General features: G+C 41.2%; 1 protein-coding gene across 1 annotated transcript; it reads right to left on the bottom strand.

Annotated features, from left to right (window-relative positions):
- Nucleotides 1-24022: 24022 nt before the first annotated feature.
- LOC131680417 (thioredoxin-like) lies at nucleotides 24023-24340 on the bottom strand. The gene has a single exon (XM_058961134.1). It carries the CDS (start codon nucleotides 24338-24340, stop codon nucleotides 24023-24025), a length of 318 nt encoding a protein of 105 aa, XP_058817117.1.
- Between the last annotated feature and the right edge of the window lie 1125 nt (nucleotides 24341-25465).

The raw sequence follows: 25465 nt of genomic DNA on the forward strand, positions 1-25465 counted from the left end.
GGTTTAGTCACTCGCATCCTCACAATACGAACGCCGTTGGGAATGCCGGTGCAAAAAATTCTCCAGGTGTCATAGATTCGTAATAGATTCTACTTCTCCATATTGCGACATGATTTGTTTGATGTAATCTTTCTTAGTGCGCGGGGCCAAATCATGAATACGTACGTCCACCATGTCGTTTTCCATATGTACCGGGATCTTGATTCTGGTGTTATTACACTCGACCTCGCGTTGCATGTTGTTCTTTTTAATGAAGTTTTCTGCCTTTGCTAAACTTCTAAACGTGATCAAAACACTTTTTAACGTGATGTAGCTGAATGTACGTAACTTCAGCGAAATTAAGCTCCATTGTATCTTTAACTAATTGCTCCACTTCCTGAACTGTGGGTCTAACACGAGTTTTATTAAAGTTGATCGAAATCGAGTTATCCCGTAGCACGGGCACTTTTGTTTCATTTTACAAACTCATTTCACTCCGCAGCCGGGGGTAACAATACAATATTGTTTGTGTACTGATATGATATGGACTGCTTGTGCGATAGGCACCGATCGGGTTGTAGGGAGAATTAACTGTTTCACTTGTGCGAGTCGATTTTTAGCTTCTACTCAGGACGAGATGTGAAGACAAACTGATATCTGATGTATGAACTCCTAAACCTTGAATTCACAAATATCGATACAATAACCAAGAAATACGAAGAAAGTTCCCCGAAGGTAATACATATCTAAAACTAAACAACCTAGCGAAAGTTTCATTGTCTTCTTAAATTTAATGTGGAACTGATGTGTATTGTCAGTATTTTGTTACATTCTTCATATATCACCATTATGTTCAATCATATGTATAATATGTACATAAGTTCATTACATTTATTTTCAATATATTAATTGCATTTTTATTCCTTCCATACTTTTCATTCATATTCACAGATTACAAACAGTTTCAAAAAACTGTGAACCTGTCAGACATACCTGAAGCACCAACTAACTTGTGCTGTGTTGGTCTAGAACATGTTATAAGAATATCTATGCACAAAATGTTTATAGAAACTTCAACCTACATTTTGGAGACATGTTATCGAAAACCATCTATCTGCTGTTATTAAATAAACAATGATCCGCGTCGTCGGGTAACTGAAGACTGCATATCATAAAATTAAATTCATATTCCTTATCAATTCAGTTGCAAAATTTATTTTAGTTAACAGATTATTTGTAGTAAAGCAGAAGTAGCATTTCTAATAAAACACTGTTTAAATACATTTTAGTTAGGAGGCTTTTTATATCACTACAAACTTTACATCATACATTTCTAATTCATAATAATAACATTCCGGTGCCAGTCATGCTAGTGCCCCGAGTGCACCACGTTGAGAAACTCTAGCGAAATCATCTTTGGGCAACGGCGGCTGCTCGTTTAGTGTACCACTAATGGGACTTCCGCGAGGATAAAATAAAACTTGTAGTATTTTCTGTAAAAAATCAATTTATTCAAAATACATTTGTATAACTTGACTAATGTCAACTGGCCTGATTAGCAGGAAATGACTTCGAATAATTTAAAAGTCAACAGGAGCACGTAGGATTTCATTTCGTTTGCACACCAACCAAGCATGGGTAAAATGACGACAACAGTGTAAAATTTTTAATCCGCAGCGGCGCAAGTATGATTTTTCTAAATATGATTTAATGTACGGCAAAATGTACATATCTCCGAAACGGTGCTTCGATTCTATGTGATGTAAGCGGTGGAAATATTCCTTATAAAATTCTCAACAAATAAATAAAAAGTAGTACTTGCATAGGAAATATAAGAGAAATTTGAAAATCAAAGCTTTGCCGGAACACCATACGAACAAAACACCAAATTTCGCAACTTAAAAAATACTAAAATGTAACTTAGACGATGCTCGAGTTTCGTATGTTTTCCTTTTTTCGAATTTTTTTACCGGCGATTTTTAAAAAATCGGCAAAGCCCCGCGCGCAGTTCCATTAAGTTTCCCCTTAACCGTGTGTCCGACGCGGTACCCGGGTACCTTTTTAAGTTTCAATTAATTAAATTCCTATGTTTTATCCATAGCTGGAAATTGAAACATTGTGACATCTTAGAACTTCACTAAGTCAAGCTTTTGGGTTAATAATATTGTTGATATAGTATGGGTGGGAGTGAGGAGGGGCTCATGAATTTTTTTACTACGTAACAGGCCGACGTGGGTACCCGGGTACCCATAAAACTGAAATGCCCGTAACTAAGGTAATATCTAACCGATTTCGATACTTTTGGCCGTTTTGGATTCAAGAACTCATCCATTTTTGGACTTGGTAAAAATGAATCGGGTTACTTCATTCGGTTCTCGGGAATCCGGGTTTCCGGAAGCAGGTTCCAGTGCTGGGGTACTATTTGTGAACTTCAATGGAATACTAGCAACATAGGTATCAAAATTCTTGGAATTGCATCAAAAGGCTGTATCTCGTGGTTTTGGAACCATTTGGTGATTTGACCCCGGAACGGACATTCCGGAGCAGGTTCCCGTGGGGCCGTGAGTGGCCATTCCATTCCAATTCCATTTTTCAAATTGCCATAGGGTCCCGTAACAACAAAAAACAGACTTCCGAGACAATTTGAAGAGTTTTGATACTCATATTGCTAGTACATTATTAAAATTTACAAATCATATCCTAGTACTAGAGCATTACTCCGGAAAATCCGGATTACCAAAAACCAGATCCATTATCCCGGTTCTATTGCACAGAATTGAAAAGTGGACGAGTTCCTGAATCCAAAATATCTAAAAGTGTCCAAATCGGTTGAGGGAGGCCATAGTTATGAGCATTTCAATTTGTGGGTACCCGGGTACCCTCGTTGGCCTGTTAAAGGTGTTTTTTTTTGTTGGACACATAACTGTTAAAGTGGATTGTATACTTTATACTCACAAATTCTAATACTGGAATGATATTTCTTAAAATTATCGGTTTTAGATAAATTATTTCTCTTCTAACAATATCTTATACACTACATCCTTTCTCACCTGTACTCCAACGGTAATTATGATATCGAAAAATTCAAAGTATATCATGAAAGTTCTGTATTATTGAGTTCTGTTCTCTATATGAACGTTTCGCGCACAAGCTCTCTGTATTCGCTATTTATATCCCATAGCCCATTATCTTGTATCACGGATAAATAAAATTTTCCTTGTGCACACAAAGAAACAATCGTGACGTTGTAATGAGCATTCGAACCCAACTCGTTTCCTCTCGCACGATGCAACATATTTCCGACGTCATTCGCGCCTTCTCGCATGACTTAAGACAAACCAAATACCAGATTTGGATCGTGGACACATAATTCGCGTCCTCCCAAATGATTCTTAAACTGCTATCCGTCCTCTCATACGAAACCAAACATAATTCGTGTCTTGTCGCTCGAATTCAAACCTATCTTACCCGATTCGTGTCCTCTCGCACAAATTTAAACCTATTTCGCGTCCTCTCTCACGCATTCAAACATATTCCACCCAATTCGCATCATCTCGTACGAATCGAAAGCTAATTCGCGTCCTCTCGCACGAATCCAAACATAATTCGTGCCCTCTCGCACGAATTCAAACATATTTCGCATCCTCTCACACGAATTCTATCATATTCGCGGCCTCTCGCACGAATCCAAACCTATTCGCGTCCTCTTGCACGAATTCAATCATGTTCCACCCGATTCGCATCGTCTCGCACGAATCCACACCTATTCGCGTCCTCTCACACGAATTCAAACATATTCCATCCGACTCGCGTCTTCTCGCACGAACCCAAACATGATTCGCGTCCTCTGGCACGAGTCCAAACATGATTCACATCCCCTCGCACGAATCCAAACCTATTCGCGTCCTCTTGCACGAATTCAAACATATTCCATCTGATTCGCGTCCTCTCGCACAAATCGGAGCGTGATTCGCGTCCTATCGCACGAATCCAAACATAATTCGCGTCCTTTCGCACGAATCCAAACCTATTCGCGTCCTCTTGCACGAATTCAAACATATTCCATCTGATTCGCGTCCTCTCGCACAAATCGGAGCGTGATTCGCGTCCTATCGCACGAATCCAAACATAATTCGCGTCCTTTCGCACGAATCCAAACCTATTCGCGTCCTCTCGCACGAATTCATACATATTTCATCCGATTCGTGTCCTATCGCACGAACCCAAACATAATTCGCGTCCTCTCGCACGAATTCAAACATATTCCATCTGATTCGCGTCCTCTCGCACGAATCGGAACATGATTCGCGTCCTCTCGCACGAATCCAAACATAATTCGCGTCCTCTCGCACGAATTCAATACAATTCAACCCTGATTCGTGCTTCGGTCAAAACACAAGAAATCTTTAACAAACAAGTTCTCATTTGTATTTTCATCTTCTTGATTACCACTACGGAAACTTAAAGGTAACAAAAATACCAATTCCGTTGTACTGTACATGGATATTCTGTCGTTTTTTGCGCACGTCAATATCTTTCCACCTCACACGATCAAACTCAACAAAACTGCAAAAAATTTCTCTTGCTTTCATTAGTTTGCAAAGTCAAACCAAAAGTGTATGATGCTATTTAAAACGCGAATACATATTTACTTCACTTTTTTCTCAAGCACTAGTCACTGGGAGTCGGCGCATCGTATCCATGGTCGAAGTATTCTCCGCTTCAAAGCGTCTTTACCTATCAATAGTTCTTAACAGACTGAATCGTATTCGCACTTCCATCGGTTTCCCTGTCGCAAAATATATCAACACACTCGCTTACGTGTGTTCGATGTCTGTAGTCACTGCATGACACGCTGAAACGCACACAGCTGTACTCATTGCTTTTGTATTTTGTCAACCAGTCAATCCCTCTTCTTCTCACAAGGCATATATAGTGAAACTTACACATCAATGAGACTGCTTGAATGTTCTTATCCTGTTGCATTCACATTCGTACCGATATACCGATTCATTAAGGTGGAATGTATACTTTATACTCACAAATTCTAATACTGGAATGATATTTCTCTTCTAACAATATCTTATACACTACAGAGATCAACTGAATAACATACTTTTTTCATCAAATATTTGCATTGATGCGTTACCGGACGTTACGCCTAATATTGTTTGACAAACATAATAAAACAAGTTTGATGGATCAGTACACTGTTTGTCATATACATTCAAGTTTTTTTGACGCGGTTTTTTTTTGCGCGGTATTTTTTACGCGGTTTTTTTTACGCGGATTTTGAAATTTACGCGGTTTTCATTTACGCGGATTTTGAAATTTACGCGGTTTTCATTTACGCGGATTTTGAAATTTACGCGGTTTTCATTTACGCGGATTTTGAAATTTACGCGGTTTTCATTTACGCGGTTTTCATTTACGCGGATTTTGAAATTTACGCGGTATCCATCAACGAGGTTCCCTTTAACGCGGATTCTTAAATTTAAGCGGTCTTCATTTACGCGGATTTTGAAATTTACGCGGTTTTCATTTACGCGGATTTTGAAATTTACGCGGTTTTCATTTACGCGGATTTCGAAATTTACGCGGTTTTCATTTACGCGGATTTTGAAATTTACGCGGTTTTCATTTACGCAGATTTCGAAATTTACGCGGTTTTCATTTACGCGGATTTTGAAATTTACGCGGTTTTCATTCACGCGGTTTTCATTTACGCGGCCTGTATCCCCCGCGTAAAAAAAAACCTGAGTGTATAGTCAAACCGGCGTAAACGTCAAACAAATCACAATGCGAAAAAAATTTTGTGCTGTTTGAACTTCATGAATTTTCAAGAGTGCAAACACATGAAATATTTGTGTTAGCGCAGGGATGCCAAATGATTTTCCAGAAAATTTGTTTTATTTTTATGAATGGTCGCAGCAACTATATCACACTCCTTTGTTCGTGATTATGCAGAGTGTGATCAAATACAAATTAAATACGCCAAGGTCCCATACAAAAGGGTAATCATTTTATGACTCACCACGCAATCAAATTTGTCTACCATTCGTGTTGACAGGTCGAATTGTAGAAGAAAAATTAATTTGGAAGCGCTGTTCGATCGAAGCATGCTGTTCATATATGATTGAAATTTTCATTTTATTTGTTTTAATTTTATAGAGTACTTGGCAATCTGTAACTGTATTTGTGTGTTCAACGATTTGTTTTCTTCCACCAATCACAGGTGGAGGAAAACAAATCGAAAATAGCTTTTCGGTCGGATTTTTTTTATAATGGAACTGCATTGGTACTGTGCCGTTTTGACGTTTGGATTGGGAGGAAAATAAACCACTTCTGGGCTTAAGGGGAGGGCGGTAGTAAAAAATTGCGAGATCTTGGTGTGCGTATTTCAAACGTCGATATCTACACAGTACGTCTCCTGAATAAGTTTTACAGCGACACAGAGCATTTCAACACCATTATAAATACTTCAGGCGAGCTATTTCGAAAGATTAAATTGGCTGAGTTTTATGTATGTCAGCTGGAGAAAATCAAAACCCCAATTAGTGTGTGTGAAAGGAATTGCATAGAACTCTACAGCGACAAGGTCTACCCCAAAAAAGTTTAGGCAGACTTCAATTGGACAAAAAATGATTAGAACGGGAATTTGAAAAATATTTAATCCTCTTGTATTGTTGGGCATGCCGATGCCAAATTTCTCCATTGCCTCGCTAGTGCAATCTAACTACATTACATGTTACAAATGCTGCCGAACCCTCATACAGCAGCTAATTATTTCCGAAAGCTGTTTTCAGATTCGGCCTAGCGCGGGAGAAGTTGACATCAAAGTGGAGTAGTACACGAGAACGCGGACGATGAGCGATCAGATATCGAAAACGCAGTGGAAGTTGCTGATGAATTAAACATTTTCCTTTGGAACCAAAAACCAAAATGCGCATCAAGGGTAAGAATGGCAAGATTTACGTTATTAGGGGGTTGTGAGAGGAAAAAGTTGAAATGGGCGATTTGCAGAGCGTTTTCGTCGATTTATGGATCCGGATCGCAAGATGAAACAAAATAGTTCGAAGGGAGAAAAGGGATCTGATGGTTTGCCGCTAAAGAAGGATCGTTCATTACCCATTCGGAACCGATGTCCATATTGTAATAATGAGTTTGCGGGCAAGTACCTGATGACGACGCACATTCGATGGCACACGAATAGGTTAAGGTTTTACTTATTTTCTTTTCTGTAAATTCCAACTATATACTGTTTACTGTTACAGGTGAAAAGCGCTTCAAATGTGTCCCCACTGTTCGAAAACATTCACTCAATCGATAACGCTGAAGATACACGTCAGGTTGCACACCCAGGAAAACTCCGTACGTGTGCGAATACTGCGACCGAGGGTTCACTCAATCATACAATCTGAAGCGGACCCTACACGAGCAGAAATATTGACAATAAATCATATATTGATCAATATATTGATGGTGTAAGGTCATTTTGAAAATATTGATTCTGTAGAATTTAAATGGGATTGATGGATTGAAGCAGTCTTGTCAATATAATTATTGACAATATTTCTGTCTCGTGTAGGGTCCGCTTGACGGTGCACCCGCGAACCCAACACAGATAATGGTATAGGACGCGAAGTCGACGTGCTGCCCGAGCACAAATGTCGAGTATGTAGAAAGGTCTACCGATCGGCGAAAAGTTTCCGGCTGCACGAGAAGCTGCATGCCACCGGGAAAATGTTCGATTGACGCGATTCTGGTAAAAAGGGTCGAGGCCGTAAGGCTGAAAATCATAAGGCCGAAATTACATAAGGCCGAATTCAAATGGCTGAAAAATCAAAAGGCGGACTTCCAAAAGGCAAACTTTCTGGAAGGCGGAATTTCAAAACGCAAACTTTTCAGAAGGCAGAATTTTGAAAGGCAAACTTTTTTAAAGGACGAAACAAGACAAACAAAGCAATGATAATAATGTGCTATTATCCATTACCTGATATTGATTATATTTCAAGTGAATACATTTGATAATTGATTTTGCCTTCTTTTAAATATGAGCAGTTCTTTTTAGTTTCATTTTTGAAATTTTTATGCTTGTTCACTTTTGCAATTATGAATACTTGGCTATGACTTACGTTTTAGTATAGTATAATGCAAAACTGGGATCCACCAGACGTATGGTTTTGTTTTGACCATTATTATTATGATCGCCAGTGGGTTTTGGTTTTCCATACAGCGCTTCAATAATTTAAATTATCCTTATTATCTTTCTTTATGTCATGAGCTGTTCTTTTGAATTATATACTTCATCATTTGTGAATTACGCTAAGTTTTTCAAACGATGATTTATGGAATGAACTTACATATATTCAACCATCGGTTGTTACACTGCTCTAGCACTTGGGGCGAAGCCAGTGTAATGCGGTTTTGCCGCATAACCGAGACCAAGGATCCGAAGCGGCGCAAAGCCGCTGAGGATCCGCCGGGCGAGGTGGCCGCCGACCCGCCGTCGGAAGCGGCGGCCCCTCGCAAGCAAGCCTGTGATCCACTCGTTTGCCCGGATTACTCAAACATAGTGGCTATAAATTGGTTTAGGTCCGACGGAGCGACAGCGATGTCGGACAGCACGCGACTCAAAGCCATGTGGCGTAGCCACATTAGGCGTAAATGTTTTTTATTAATTAATTTTATTAAAGAAGAATAATCTAATTTTTGGTTCAAGTACAATATTAGTACTATTAGTAAACAAACTCATTTAAAGTTATTTAAATGTTTAGGTAGTTGCCGTTATGCTCAAACATTTGAGCTACATGCCAGCTGCTTACAACTGCAAAACTGTTCGTATTCCCGGTTTACTCGAACATAGGGATTGATTCCTTCTTTCAAATATGAGCAGTTCTTGGAATCTGTATGCCAAATAACTCTTGCATGCACACTTGTGATCACTTCGGCTACCCGGTTTACTCAAACATAGGGGATGATTCCTTCTTTCGAGCATTCTTTGAATCTCAATTAAAATCGCAATGAATGCACAATTTGACAAAGGGTTTGGTGGATTTTTAGAGCATTAATTCTTCTTTTGTATTTGAAAGGTTTCGTATGTAAACGTGCGATCCTCCCGATTTACTCAAACATGAGGCGATTATCAGGAACAACACAATGTGAAATAATCGAATAATAAAAAAAGTTTGCCTTATGAGATTCAGCCTTTTGGGTTTTCGGCTTTTTGAGTGTTCGCCTTTTAAGTTTTCGGCCATTTGATTTTTCGACCTTTGTAGCATTAGGCCTTTCGAATTTTCGCCTTTTGAAATTTCGCCTTATGTTTTTCGGCCTTTTGATTTTCAGCCTTTTGATGCTAAATCTGGTAAAAAGTATGACACATATGTGGCCAAATGCAAGGCTTCTAATACCGACGTGAAGGAAAAGATGTACTCGTGTAAAATCTGAAGCCAAACATTCAAACATCAGCAAAGCCACCCGTACCACATGAGCACCAAAAACAAACACAAACGGTTCGACAGAGGTTTTGAGAGATCTGGAGACGGACGAAGCAGAGGCGATTTGCCGAAGCTAAAATAACTTTCTCGTTCCTTAATTGGCAAAGCTATCAAGCACAGCACCAGGCAACTTGAGCAATTTGTCCTGAGCATGTTTTTGGCAAGTGGTGAGGATAGTGTACGCGTTTATTGGGTAGTATTTGGCGCACCAACATTAGTAGCGTAAATATCCAGCGCCAGACGCAGGTTCCGTTTGATAGATTCGATGGAATCGCTATCGACAGACTCTTCATCATCTCGACTTCCATGAGCTCATTCAGTACTTTATGATAAAATAACAATAGTCAACGCAGGATACGGTCCGACCAGGATGTAGAATTCAACTAGATACATTCAACAATAATACCACGCAAGACTGGCAGTATGCTGAACTGCTGTATGCGTTTCAAGAGCAGCTGATTCTTGGTGAACTATCGGAAAAGATTCAAAAGAAATGGCATTTGCTTACATTTCAGCATGTATCAAACAATTCAATTCAAATAGTTTGTACCTTTCCGATTTATTTGAGGCATGATTTTCCTGGAAAGACAAATACCAACAATATCAAAATAGCTCCGATTTTTTTTAACGTGGCGAATGAATTATTTTAAGTCACTTCAATAAAACAATCAATCAATCAGCCGAATTTCAAACCTTAACTTTTTTTTCGTTTTGACAACAAATTCTGTCCAAACAAATCAGTTTCGCGTACGGCGTATTTTGCTATCCTGAATGAGCAAAGCACGTTTGTCAAACTTCTCCATCAACAAGTTTGACAAATTTCTCCATTAACAAGTTTGACAAACTTCCCCTTCAACAAGTTTGACAAACTTCTCCATCGACTAGTTTGACAAACTGCAGCGTTACGCTTTTTGAAGTTTTGACAAACTGGTCAGTACAATGTTTGACAAATAGACAAATAATCACTTTGACAAACACGAATGAAAAATTTGGCAAACTGTGTTTGATCAAATATTTGAAGTGCCAGTACACAGCAGTTCAAATTTATTTCACGAAAGGTGTCAAATATTTGACGTTATTACAAACAGTGTACTGGTAGCTTAAGTATTTCAAATTATCTGTTGAAGGGGAAGGTTGTTTGTTTCTTTCCAATTTTAATTATTTATCCGATGTAAGTAGCGCGCGGCTGGAAGAGACGGCAAACCGTTGTCGCGGCTGACTGATTGTTCCATTTCGCATGTTATTTTTGTAATTTAAAAGCCCTTTTCAGGGCTATAACCAACAATGAAGAACAAATTTGAAAAATTCTTGACAATGACAACGATAACCTAATTCCGCCGTTTATATTCGTTACTTGTTGCTTGCGCGTACATTGACAATCTGAAATTTACAACAATCTGTGATTTGTTTAAAATTATCCTTCCGAAACAATACAAAAATGTACATCCGAAACAATACAAAAATGTACATACAATTTAAAAGTATATTGCCATGCTGAAATTGGCGAAAATCAAACCAAATCCAAAAGTCTGAAATATTATAGAAATCGGAGGATGTGAAAAATCCGCAAATATTTTTTCGTTATTCTGCATGAAGGTAGTCCTTCCATCATCAGTGCGAAAGTGATAAAATCCGATGTCATGTTTCAAGCTATCAGTATTTCATATTAGATTCTGAAGGGAAATGTTGTTTCTTTTTATTTCGAAATATTTATCTGATGTAAGTAGCGTGAGAAGGCAGACCTTGTTTTGCAGCTGACTAATTGTTCCATTCTGCATGTTATTTTTGTTAAACCAAAAGCCCTTAGTTAGCTTAGTACTTTTCATTCCATAGCACGCGTGTTTGTGGATTCCACAAATAGTCCTTTTCAGAATTCCACCAATGGACTCCACATATAGAACATTTCAGAGTTAATGTTTATTAAACCACCGAATATATAAAGATACATATGTTAAACTTTCTTCGTTTACGAATAGTTTGAGTTATGACCAGTTATTTTTCTATCGTACTTGCAAACATTTAATTTGATAGCAGGTATTAAAAGATAGATGTAAGATTTTGTTTGTGAGCATCATTAATTTATGTTCCCATTTCGTGGATTTGAATAAAACTTTTTTAAAACTTGAATTTGTCACACTACAGGTTATCGATTTTAATTTAAAAATTCAACAATTATCTCTAGTGAAGAATATCATGCCCATGTGTAGTTCTGAAACAGTCGATAGCATTAAGGGGTTTTAATTTGGCCTAGGATAATATTGCTTGCTCATAAAACTGGCTGCATTTTTAATGTCATCGTGGTCGTGTCTTGTACACAACCCTTAAATTTTTGTTGTCTCCACTTTCTTCTTCCTCAATGTACAATCATTTTGACCTTCTTTTAGGCTGCCGATTCCTTCGTCGATCCATGGGTGCAGCCAACGCTCACCTCGGTCGCTTCAACCAGAGGAATGCAGGGTGATACAGACATTAGCTTACTGGTAGACGTTGCGTCGTTAACACTCCCCCTTCAATGCCTCGAAGGTCTGTCTGAGTGGCATTTCTTCCTACGCCAACGTCTAACACGGCGAGCTTTACGGCAGGTCGCTCGTATATTCCATGTATAGTTTGTACCGTGGCCCATCTGACTTGACCGTCTGGTGCTACCTTGGTGGCAATCACTCGACCTTTTGGCCAGCGATTGCGGGGGAATCTCGAGTCGACGATCACCACGATGTCGTTGATCTCGATCGGTTTCACTTTTGTGAACCATTTTGCTCTCCGTGTCAACGTCGGGAGGTAATCGTGAAGCCATTGGCGCCAGAACTGGTTTGCCATGATTTGGGACAGACGCCAATTCTCTTTCAAGGTGGCGGGGTTATCATCGAAACAGGTCCACGGAGGTGGCCCGTTGGATGTTCCAATGATGAAATGGTTAGGGGTTAGCACCGGCGATTGGCCATTATCAAGGGGGATGTCGGTTAGAGGTCTCGAGTTGACGATGTATTCTACCTCTATGAGTGTACTCCTTAGCGTTTCATCAGTTGGCACACGATCCGGGAGCAGCTTGTTCAGATGTTGCTTGACTGTACGGATTAATTTCTCCCACGCTCCTCCCATATGAGGAGACATAGGAGGGATGAAACTCCACGTAGTGAACGGTGTGGTAAGTTCTGACACGATCATCTCATGATCCAGTCCATTGAGAGCTGTTGTTAATTCTTTGTTGGCTCCCATGAAATTCGTGCCGAAGTCACTATATACGGCAATCGAAATACCCCTCCTAGCGATTACGCTGCGTAGATCAATAATGCAAGAGTCTGCTGCGAGCGAGTGTGCGACCTCCAAATGAATGACACGTATCGTGAGGCAAGTGACCAAGACACCCCAACGTTTTTCCGTTCGATGGCCGACACGTACTGTCATTGGACCGAAGTAGTCCACTCCCATGTGGCTGAAGGGACGGCTGTAAGCCGCAAGGCGTGGAGATGGCAAGTCGCTCATCAGTGGCGGCTGCGGGCGAGCACGTTCGCTTTTGCAGAACTGGCAGCTGTTTCATACTGATTTGTAGGCACCTTTCAAGCGGGGTATGTAGTAGCGCTGCTTGATCTCATTTATTGTAGTCTCATGGTTTTGATGGAGAAACTTCATATGAAAGTCCATAATTAGAAGTCTGGTTACGCTGTGTTTTTGAGGGAGGACGATGGGATTAGCTGCGCTGCTATTGATGAACTGGCAAGCGTTTGTTCGTCCGCGATTTCTCAGGACACCGTTTCCGTCTATGGATGGATGGAGATGGAGACCGAACAGAGGATTTCCCTTCCGAATTTTGTTTCTTGACTGCTCTGGTAGATTTGCAGACGTTTTTGAAACCTCTTCGGCATATGCAGCTATCTTGTACAAGCAGCACTCGTGGTCCATTGGCCTTTGGTGTCTTCCGAGTGGACCTCTGGAAGTTCCTGATGGCTCTGAAAACATATGCTGTAGTCTTTAGAAGAACAGATCACTGGCTAAATCTGTTCGTATCGATTATTGGTTCGAGACCCTTAAGATGAAACTGTAGGTGCGGGTGGAGTTCCATGTCGGTAACGCCAACAGGTTGCAATTTGGCTGGCCACTCTTCTTTCGGTTTCCAGAGGATATCGTGCCCACGGAACCAACGGCTAGTGTTACTGAGGTCAGGAGGGCCTTTTCACTTTGTACCCTCGTCTGCCACATTTAGTTTCGTTGGAACCCATTGCCACTCTCGCACATTTGTGGATTCTAAGATTTCGTTTATACGCACTCCCACGTATTGACTGTACCGTCGGTGATCCGAATGAATCCAGCATATGACATCCCTCGAGTCTGTCCAGAAATGGTGTTTTCGTACCTTAATCGTGAGGGATTCTAGAATCGTGTCCGCCAGCCTCACCCCGATGACAGCTGCTTGTAGTTCGGAGCGGGGTATCGACATATATTTCAGCGGTGCAACCCTAGTTTTTGCTGCCACTGTCAGTGTATTCCATTGTGTTGCCTTCTTTGAAGCGTAGGTAGACAACAGCCGCAAATCCATTCTCGCTTGCGTCTACAAATGTGTGCATTTCCACTTCGTTACTATCATTGGCCGATGTATTGGTCCTGTAACAGCGAAGTATCTTGATATCGGACACCTGGGGGAGGATCCGCAGCCACGTCAGCCATTTTGACATTAAAAATGTCTTACTCCACTATCTGGGGCTAGGTGTCATTCTGAAATCTAAACTATCTCCCATGTAACGAAACTATGTAAGGTTTGCACGCGTATAACTCCGACATTACTAGAAGGATTTTAATCATTCATACACCAACCGATTCAGAAACACCTAACTTAAATATTGGTAATAATTTAATATCTCCCCAATAAAAAGACTTTTGGAAATTTGTAAAATTAAAAAGTTCACGAAAAACGAGAAAATTACCATTCGTGAGGCAGATTTCTCAGCCACAGCCGTCATTAGAGGGCACCTTCGTGACTCAGTCAAACACGAAAAGTCATAAATAGAAGCGACGCATGTCCGTTTAAATCAGTTGTTGCTAATATCCCATACGAGCAACATCGTCTCCGGGCGATGCAATAAGCGCTATCGATTTTCGGCAACGTTGGCATTTGCACACACTCGCACCCAAGTGACTAAACCATATACGGTTAGTTTATAAATAGAGGTGACGCGTACACGTTTGAATCAGTTTTTGTTCTTATGTCGAACGGGTAAGATCATGGCTGCAGCGTCTGGGCACTACAATAAGCGGTAGACGCAATGCATTTTCGGCAGCGGTGACCGTGTGCGGATTTTTCGGGTACAAGCACGGCGTCACAGAATGATTTGCAAAGTTGGTGGGTGGGGTGGTTTGGATTTAATTCAATACGGCAGGATGCGACTTATGTGTGCTGCTTGACAGTGTTGCGCTTGAAAAAATATAGGGTGATGAGCCCATTATCGCTAGGTTTCTATTATCACGCTACCCATTTAGAGCAGTGTCTGCCATCTTTGTTTAACGCATTGAGTCAAATGGTAGCGCAACAATAGGGGTACTCGATTCGTGTTTTCGTTGCGCTCAAACACGAGAATTTCACTGTTTTCAGCGCATGTATGTTATTATCTTGGTACTTAACAGCGAAGCAAAGCTGTTGATGCCAATTTGTACGCATTCCATTGTTTGTAGGCCGAGTAATTAATGATTCAGTGAGGCGCCCTCCTTAGTATGGTGAAAATAGGCACTTCACCCTATTTATTTTTATGCATGCGTGTGCGTTGTAACTTGTTAATCCATGTTTACGGCGCTTTGTAGCAGCGTAGGGTAAAGAGCATATTGGCTTTCATATGTTTCATATTTCGGTTATATGTGATATATTTCAGTTATGTTTTTTATCAGTATGGCATCTGACAACGTGCTTCTGTAGTTATTGCACTGTTCAGCAGCGTAATATTTTATATAGGAGAGTACACTCAGGTTTTTTACGTGATTTTTTTGCTCGGTATTTTTTAAGCGGATTTTGAAATTTACGCGGCCTGTATTCTCCGCGTAAAAAAACCTGAGTGTAATTGCATCGGAAACAATCACACTCCCAGCAGAACTTTTTGTTTTCTAATTTCAAACACTTCTGTTTCATACTGCACAAAAATTTTAAAACAGAACTTACCGTCCCAGTAGCAGTTTAAGCGGGTGTCCTTTTCGATTAAAATTCAAACCATGTCTTAAGCGTTACTGGACTTAAAATTGTTTTCCCAGTTTATGCAGTCAGAGTATCTGTCCTGCCCTATGTATTTAAAACACGGTTTAAACGGTTGAGTATACCAATTTAAATTTTAAAATAAATCTGTTTTAAATTATAAATAGTGGAACTATTCTTTTGAATATATTTTCTGGACAGACCAGCCTATTTTTACTAGATGGATCAGCCAAATAATGCCAATCACCTAGTGAGATACTTGATTAATTGTAATAATAGATTACCGTTAAATGACCTTCAATAAATTATGTTTTAATGGGGAGGGTATATAGCAAATTGTAACATATGAAAACAAGCGAGTGAACAAGAACGTGAGTCGATATGTGTGATAGATAAAATTCATTTGCACGCTCTTGAAAAAAGCTACATTTTTAATGTCACCGTGGTCGTGTCCTGTACACAACCCTTTAATTTTTCGAAATGAGATCTGCTCGTCCCAGTCGATAGATGATCTCCAAATCTCTTGCAAAAGAATTCGGAGAAACATCATAAAGTGGCTGATCAAACCGAGTGGGTCGAAAACCATCATTAGTGTCCGTAGAATCTCACGCTTCGTCGATCTTTTCTTCCCGGACAATAACTTGGGATCGTGACGGGTAGATAGCTTGTACGTAAAACAGTCCGCAGTAGTGTCCCACCACATCCCAAGAATTTTCTCGGTGGTGCCTGGTTCTCCGATGCCCATGCTCTTCTCCTTGATTTCCTCTGAGTCTAGTGCAGCAACGACCGCTGTGGAGTTCGAGATCCAGTTTCGCAATTTCGAAGCCCCCGAATCCATGAATCATCTTTACATCAGTCGCCAGTTGTACTGCTTTCTCCTTCGTCTCTGCGCTGATCAGCATATCGTCTACATAGTGCTGGTGAACAATAGCGTGGACAGCCTCCGGATAATCCTGTTCGAATTGAGCTACGTGGGTGTTCTTAACGAATTGGGCGGTACTTGGAGAGCAGGATGCTCCGAACGACATCACTTGCAGAACGTACGTACTGGGAGTTATATCTGTCCTCTTCTCTTTCCATAGAAAGCGTTGACAGTGCTCGTCCGCAGGTCTCATCTGAACTTGATGATACATCTCCCGTATGTCTCCGGAAACCGCGACTCGAAACTCCCGGAACCGAATTAGGACCGACATGAGGGACGTCAATTGGTACGGTCCTTTGAGGAGCACGGAATTCAATGAAATGTAGGAAGTTGCAACCGTGTCCCACACGAGTCGTATTTTGCCGGGTTTGTTAGGGTTCACTATCCGAAACATCGGAAGGTACCAGATTCGGCTGTGAGCTGTACCCAACTCCTCGGCAGTGAGTTTCCTAATATATCCTTCAGTAAGGTAGTCGTTCATCTTTGAGGTGAATGCTTGAGATAACTCGTGATCCTTGACCATTCGTCAATCGAGGCATTCCCAGCGCCTTAGCGCCATTTGCTCGCTGTCTGGAAGTCTCACGTTGTCGTATCGCCACAAAAAGCCGGACTCATATCGACCACTCGTGCGTTTGGTTAAGGACTGCAAAAGCTCATTCGCCCTTTGGTCGTCTTTGGATAGCAGCAGTTTATTTGGCTTACTGATTCCGAGACTTTCCATTTAAAGTACTGCTTCGTGGCCTCGTGTAGATCCTCGTTGAATTTGTTGTCACATTGACATCGCTGGATACTGTGATGATTTAGTTGGCTGTATGAATTCACATCCCTGGAGCAACACCCATAAACCATCCATCCTAACCGAGTCTTGACTGCTATAGGCTCGCTCGGCTTACCTTCCCGACATTTCGTTACGTTGCCCAGAGTTGCATGATCCAGCCCAATCAGAAGACGTGAGCTTACTTTTTCGTATGACTCAGGTGGTAAACCTTCCAGATAACGATATTTTTCTCGCATCTCGGGTACTAGTAGCGTCTGAGAACGGAGTTGCAGGTTTCCGACAGTATGCACTTCGGAAAGCGGAAATTTCTTACAGGGATTAGCTACGCTCGAAATTGGGAGACTAACTTTTTGAGATAGATCCTCCGTTCTTGTAGTGCCTCCAGTCCATCGCAGGCATAGGGATTTCAGGGGTCATTGTACCCCTAACTCGTCGGCCAAACTTTGCTCCATCAGCGTGAGTTCTGATCCATCGTCCAGAAAGGCGTAAGTTCGAAGCGTCTTTGATAGACCGTGAAGGAGGACTGGGACTATTCTTAGTAAAATTTCAGACTGCCCCATGTGGACGTTGCAGCTGGTATTATTACGTTGATTTCCTCTTACTGGCGGAGGTATTGTCATCGAAGTAGGAGATGGACGCGTGGATTGCCTTCCTTCACAGTGTAGAAGAGGATGGTGCCGGTAGGAGCACCCGTCAATACCGCACTCCTTATTGTGTTTGCATGGACCCTTGTGCTTTCTTAAGCATTTTCGACACAGGCTGAACTCTCGTATTACCGCCCATTTAGAGTCGTAACTAAGCTCCTTGAACCGTTTACACTGGGCTAAGGTTCGACAACTTCCCTTGCAACCGAGGCATTCTTTGTCAATTTTATTTGAAGCGGGTGATTTGTTTTTTAACTGACCAAACTCTGGTTTTCATACTGACTGAAGATTCTCTTCTGAATGAAAATTCAAGTATCCATCTCTCTTGGTCATTCTAACGAGGTCGCTGCCTGCGGAAATCGAAACGGCACAGGCGTCTTCTGCAACGAAGCGTAACCACGAGCTGAAGTCCAGAAGGTTAGGAGTTGGGTTATTACGAGAGTTTTTTGCCCAATCCAGCTTTAGGGTTGGTGGTAGCCTTTCTACCAGTTCGTACCTCAATGATGCGTTGTACATAAAATCTCTTATTTCACAAGCTTCGACTGTCGCCACGAGATTCTCTACGCTTAGCGCAAATTGAATTACAGTATCCATTCTTTCAATGCTTGGGGGTAGTAGTGAACGCACTTTCCTGACGATTGCCTGAATAATTGACTCCGGTCGTCCATATAGCATCTTGAGGGTTGACATAACCCCTTGCACGTTTGATGGATGGAGTAGACGGCATTTTGCAGCTTCCAAAGCTATGTTTTTGAGGCATTTACGCAGCCGCAACATATTTTCCTCATCTGAAAATTCACAGAGCTGGGTAGACGAGTTGAAGATCGAGAGGAAAAGAGGGCAGTCTTCTGGATTTCCACCAAAATCCGGCAAATCCTTCGATACGGCTTGCCTAGCGGCTAGCTGACTTCGATTCAGCGGGCACACAGTTTCTACCCCTTCGTTTTCCATGGTGTAGTCTATGATTCTCGGCAGCAACTGACGAACCGGAGTAGATCCTTGTCTGGGTATGAAGTTCAACCCACCAGCAAACGTTCCAGTTTCCCCTCGATTCATCGGATAAGAACTTGCCTCAGGACGAACATCTTGTAGTCGTTGCGATCGCTGAAACTTTGGAGACGGAGCCTCTCGTTGATGCAGAGAAGGAATTCCTTGGTCGAAGGTCCTACTTAGGATTACGAGAGTCCCAGACGCTACGCCAGAATTTGGTCGTGTCCTGCTAAACGTTACTCGTGGCTCTGCATTGTTTCTCGAGTTCACACTGACGTAATCCTGTTGTTTACTCCGACGATCAACTGCCATCTGCAAGTTAACTCGAGCTGGGAGTGCGTTGTCAGTAGATCCTTCCTGTAGGCGCTTTTGACGTTCGTGGAGGAGGCTCGGTACGGGATCGTCTTCGGGATATAAATCAACAAGACCGGAGCCTCAATTTTCCGTACGTTCCATCCACTGCTGTACTTTCGACACATTTTCTACCAATGATTCTATCTCGCTTGCTACAGCCGAACCCTCACTCTCTAGCTCGTGCAGCAGGTTGTACTTTTGTTCCAGGTATTTCATCTGGTATGCTCTTTCCTCCTCGAGTTTTGCAAGCTGTAGCCTAATTTTTCCCTTTATCTCGCTACGCCTACTTATTTTACGTGATAATTTAGCTGAAATTTCATCGTTGGTGAATTAAATTTGCTTCCTTTGGGTGATTTCTCGCGACACGGAATTACTGACTGGTTTACCGGTCGTGCTAGCAGCCGTTTCTGCCACGTATGCACAACCGGGGCACAACCAACTTACTTCAGCGATTGAATCATCCACATCAACGCAGCAGAAATGGTATCAAGTGTCGAATTTGTCGCACTGAACCATTCCGTCTTTGTCGGGCTCGTTGCATAACCCACAGCTACCAGCTTTATTCGCAACCTTTCCAATAAGTTTTGCATCAGTAGTCTTGGGTTTTGCTCCTTTATTCTCGTTCCCTGTTCCGGCGGCTTGTTGCTTAGGGCAGGCAATAACTGAGACCATTGAACGACTCCCATTACCGGGCTGGATTTCCTGTTGCGGTACTGCGTTCACCTGAACTATAGGATTAGGTTAAGCGGCATTCTCAAATTGTCTTATCAACTCCGGTTTAACTGATTCCACCGAATGGTTGCATTATTCGGACGTCCAACCTCCGACATAGGTCGAGCTATCCTTTGCCCGTCGCTTCTGGGAACTGTATTTTGACTGTCGACTCGCCATTCCTCAGATCGATACAGAATTTTGTAAATTTTGTTGGCGATAAAAAGGCGAAGTTTCCAATTCTGTCAATATATTTGCGAAGATTACAAAATTCCTGCGATAGCACATAAAAGGCATCAGTTTGAGGTTATCTGATATTAAATACATGCCTACTGTAGTACTTTTCTCGCTATCTTGCAACAATATAACGTTTTAACTGTATGTATATATAGCCTTAGAAACCCTAATAAATAAGCCTTTTAATAATTTTGCTTTAGGTTAAGTACTATTTCCCATTTCTCACCTAATGTTCAGTAAGTTGAAATCTTACATATGCTCTTCGATCACTTATTATGTAGAAATTCCTGTGATTAATATTGTGTATTTAGGTTTAATTCGATAGATATTAAGTTCACTGTATAATTCTCTTACCGTTTAGTTAGGTAGAATAAACAATTTAGATAGAAATATAATTTTAAAAAGGAGTAATAAATTCAACAGCAATCAATTTTTTGTCTCCACTTTCTTCCACCTCAATGTACGTTCATTTTGACCTTCTTTAGGCTGCCTATCCCTTCGTCGATCCATGGGTGCAGCCAACGCTCCCCAGTTAAACTCATTCCGGAACCGGGTCGGATTTCTGAATGGAGTCATTATGAATTCCAAATCAAATGCAACAACCGATTCCGACTCAGAATCGGTTGTTACATTTGATTTGGAATCCATACTGACTCCATTCAGGATTCCGAATCAAATTCCGAATGGTTTGAACGGGTCACCCGGTCGCTTCAACCAGGGGTATGCAGGGTGACACAGACATTAGCTTACTGGTAGACGTTGCGTCGTTAACACCCCATATGTATAGATTAACAAAGTGAATATATTATCCTGGTTTTAAGTGGGCTGCAGGCCACACTCCCAGGTTTTTCCCTTCTGGATCTTTCAATTCGTAGGACGATGTACCAATTCGCGCTTTGATTTTTGCGGCAAGGTACATTGGCCAGAGCATTGGCCAATACTTTGCGTTACAGTGTTCCGCAGCACATGAGTGTTTCATGTTGTGGCTACCCAGTCAAAAAGGGCAAGTTGCTGGCTAACGAGGGGCTATTTGCCAACTCGGACGCGCTAATTGCCCTTCCATTTGCTAGCAAATTGCTGGCAATTAGGGGGCTATTTCAAATGCAACATTTGGGCGATCTACCGCCGTCATTTTTTTGACGCCCAACCCACCCTTAAATCGCCCCCAAATCGCCCACGGAACGTACCATTTAATCGCTCTTAATTGCTCAATATGAAAATCACAAATAATTCTTATTTTTGGATTCATTATCTACTCACATATACAGTGATGCCCATATCCTCTGTGCAGTAAAGAGAAATTGAAATTACTCCCCACGCTCTGGCAAGCGAAACGAGAGCGCTTCTCTTTCGTTCATATACACTAGAAAAACTCATAGTAAGAGAACTACGGAGAGAAAAACAGCATTTTTGGCAACGTATGCCCCGGCATTGTATGGCAACACGTCCAATGTTATAAGGATAGGCAATGTTCGATTGGATTCGTTTTTTGACAGCTAAACGCGAATCCAATCGATCCAAAATGGAGTCTCCGCAGTTCTCTTTCTAGAGTTTTTCTAATATACACCACCGTATTTGATATGTGTAAGCGCATGTTGATGGCAGAGGTAAATTTTCATACACCCAACCCTGGAACGATCTAGAGTGTGGAGAAGAGCTCTTGAAATTCTCTGTGGCACGCTCAGATAAATTCGCCACCGCGCGCGCCCCTGTGTCGCTGTGGTGCATTCACTGGCGTGTATTCACTGGCGTGTGATCTTTGGTTTGTTTTCGTCTTACAAGCGGCAGTGCGGGTGAGATTGATTTAATTTGCACAAGTTGTTGCGTTGTGTTGTGTGGATGGTGGTGACTTATTTCAAGCTTATATGATTTTCTACTGAAGATTTCATACAAGTTGCTTGGTAAAGCTTACGAGTTTATAGGGTGTTGTTACACTACCGTGAGAAACCTGAAGTATTCGTGCCTAGGGGCAAACAAGGAAAACGTTTTACGTATCAATGTATCGGCTGGTATAAACAAAGTTTTATAATGATCTGTAGTATCAGATTAATCGTCAGAGCCGTAGCAATCCTGTTTTGCGTGAGGGGGCAATTTTTTTTGATTAAACTTAACGTATATTTAAAGCAAGGGACTGGAAGAAAAAAATATTTTTAATAGTTAGAGCCACAGTACTCAAGACGATTCTGACTCCTGCGGTAGAACACAAAGGGTTACATCGTCAGCAAACTCTAAGCTTGCTCATATGACCTTTTCCACGCTGTTCTAAACTTTCTTCCTTCATCGTCTCGCTCGTTACTAGATAAAAACAAGGAAGACCCACCCCTTAGTCGGCAGCTACTACGTGATTTGGTCTTTAATGTGGATGAAGCGGTTGCGCTATGTCGCGAAACGGATCCAATGTCGCACCTAGGATCCGAAGCTGCAGTATTCTTTTAAGTTGACCTGTGAACTTCAGGTCATGAATAGTAACGTGCTCCCAATTAACCTGGAAATTGTGCAGAACCTGGAAGTATTCAGTGCAGCAGTAAGATGTTTACGATACCGACTTACACCTAGAGGCGACCCGTCTCAACATCACCGGGAAAAGCAAATAGCTCCAAGGTAGCGGAGATTGGAGAGTCGGATCTCGAACAACTCTGCCGCTATCATTGCACCTACTGAGCTTCGCATGCTGGGAGCTCGCCAGCTGATGAAAAAACACGACACACTAATACAGTAAGGGAGTGTCTTATCAAAATGGCTATGGCGTTATACTTCTATGACCAAATCAGCCACATGAAGCTCAATTTCAGCGAAGGGTCTACCGGATATCACCGATGTTATGGCTTTTGAACCAGTATTTGGGAGGTCCCCGTACAATATAGCGAGGGGCAACAGTGGCTTAGGCGCGAGGAGAAATGAGCAGGCGAAGAAATCGACGATGTCAGCTGTCTCCGTCGAAGCCAATGATGTACGCGAGGGTACGCAGTATCTTAGAAAATGGGGGTTACGCGAACCCCGTTTATTGCCGGATTTCATCACCCGTGGTACCACAATTCTCATCCCCAAGGACATACCAATTACCTGTCTAACAAGTCTGCACAAGATCATGAGCACCTTCATCACTACATACGTAAGGGCCCACTATGAGAAGAATAGCATCCTGACAGAGGAGCAGAGGGATGTACACTGATAGAATATATTCGTAAATCGCCAGGAATTTGTTTCGTACAGACAATTTTCATAAAATATACGAATTTTTTCGTACATATGATGAATCGTTCGAAGCTCTATTGAAACATTTTTATTTTTTATTACGAATTTTTCGTGAATACCACGAAACGACTTTCGTTGGCTTATTACGAAACAGCTTCATTCGGCAAACGAATTGTTCGCTGCTATATACGAACATCTTTGTAATATTTACGAGTACTATTCGTCAAACAAACGTCAAAAAAGCTTTAATAGAGGTAGAATACGTCAACAATTCATCACGACGGTCTCAGTCTGACTATTTAGTGGCCGTATCCGTGCCCGCCGGATTCAGGAAGATTTCCTGAACCTCTTTCGTTTACAGTTGATCCAGAATCCGGAGCAGTACGGATTCAGCTGAGCCATCGCGAACTGCTCGTTGGTTTTGTATGAATAAGATTGAGTTTTTCTCTGTCGGTGCAATATCAAAATAACATGCCATTTTTTCCTGCTCATTATTTTATTGAACAATTTATAACAAGAACAAGTTAACGCGCATCACTATATTTAATGTTTCTGTATTTTGGCTTCAAGTACATTAATGTCTGCACCCTGCATCCTGTCAATCTTTGTTCTGGCTCGGTAGAAAATAAACATTGTCATGGTCGACATGCCCTGGGACAGCGCCGTTTCGGTACATCCGTCGACGTCCGCCTTGAGAAACACAGCCTTTGGATATATCGCCGGAAGCTGATCGAACAAATGCGATATGCTTTGGCACGGTCCACACCAAGCCACGGTAAAATCCACAACGACCAATTTTCCTCCAGCTGCGGCTAGTTCGGTTTGGAAGTGAGCTTCATCGGTGATTGCTTTAACAGCCATGCTGAATGCGCTGCTATCAGTTAGATGAAGATTCTAGTTACAGGGCCACTATTGTACCCGGAGAATTTAACTTTTAACGTTATGCACTTTACTCCTCACAAAATTTAACTAATCGAGAATGACGAGAGATGAACGATGGAAGATGATTACGAAAACTTCTCTTAGATGAACGAAATGAATTCATTCGACTAACGAGATCGTTCGTAATATACACAAATGTTTATTAAAATAAGCAAAACATTTCGTTTCATTCACGAAAAATAATATCGTTTTCAACGACAACATTCGTGCAATGTACACTGAATAAGTAAAATTTACGAAAACTTTCGTTCATCAAGCGGCCATTTCTTCACACCACAGTAAAATCGATTTGGCCACATCGATTTTTTTAAATTAAAAAAAATCGAAGTTGACAAACATCGATCTCAAAAGATCGACTGAAAACAGTAAGAGGCTAACAAATACGAAAACTTTTCTGAAATAAACGAAATGAATTCGTGCGACCAATGAAGTCGTTCGTAATATACGCAAACATTTATTGAAACAAACGAATCATTTCGTTTCATTTGTGCCATGTACACTAGATAAGTAAAATTTACTTAAACTTGTGTTCATCAAGCGTCCATTTCACCACACCACAATCTTTCTAGTCCTCAATACAGGTGAGCAGGTTGAAATAAAATCGATTTTGCCAGATCGATTCTTTTAGTTAGTTTAGTTAGTCGTCAAACATCGATCCTAAAATATCGATTGCAAAAATAATGAATACGAAAACTTTCCTAAGATGAACGAAATAAATTCGTGTGAGTAATTAAATCTTTCGTATTATACACAAACGTTTATTAAAATAAACGAAACATTTCGTTTCATTCACGAAAAATAGTGTCGTTATCAACGATTACATTCGTGCAGTGTACATTAAACGTGTAAAATTTACGAAAGCCTTCGTTCACCAAGCGGTCATTCTTTTTCATGAAATGAACGAAACCTACTAGTTACAATGCACGAAAAAACTTCGTTGCAGAAAACAACGAATGAATTCGTGCATTGCATGATCGATTTCATTATATTTACGAAGTTATATTATCAGTGTAAGAAAAAACACAAGACTGAAAAAGCCATCCT

Source organism: Topomyia yanbarensis, chromosome 2 (genome assembly GCF_030247195.1).
Source record: "Topomyia yanbarensis strain Yona2022 chromosome 2, ASM3024719v1, whole genome shotgun sequence".
NCBI classification, from domain to species: Eukaryota; Metazoa; Arthropoda; class Insecta; order Diptera; family Culicidae; genus Topomyia; species Topomyia yanbarensis.

Excerpts from the sequence above, each read along its gene's own strand:
- LOC131680417 (XM_058961134.1), bottom strand. The coding sequence starts at position 24,340 with ATGGCTGTTAAAGCAATCACCGATGAAGCTCACTTCCAAACCGAACTA.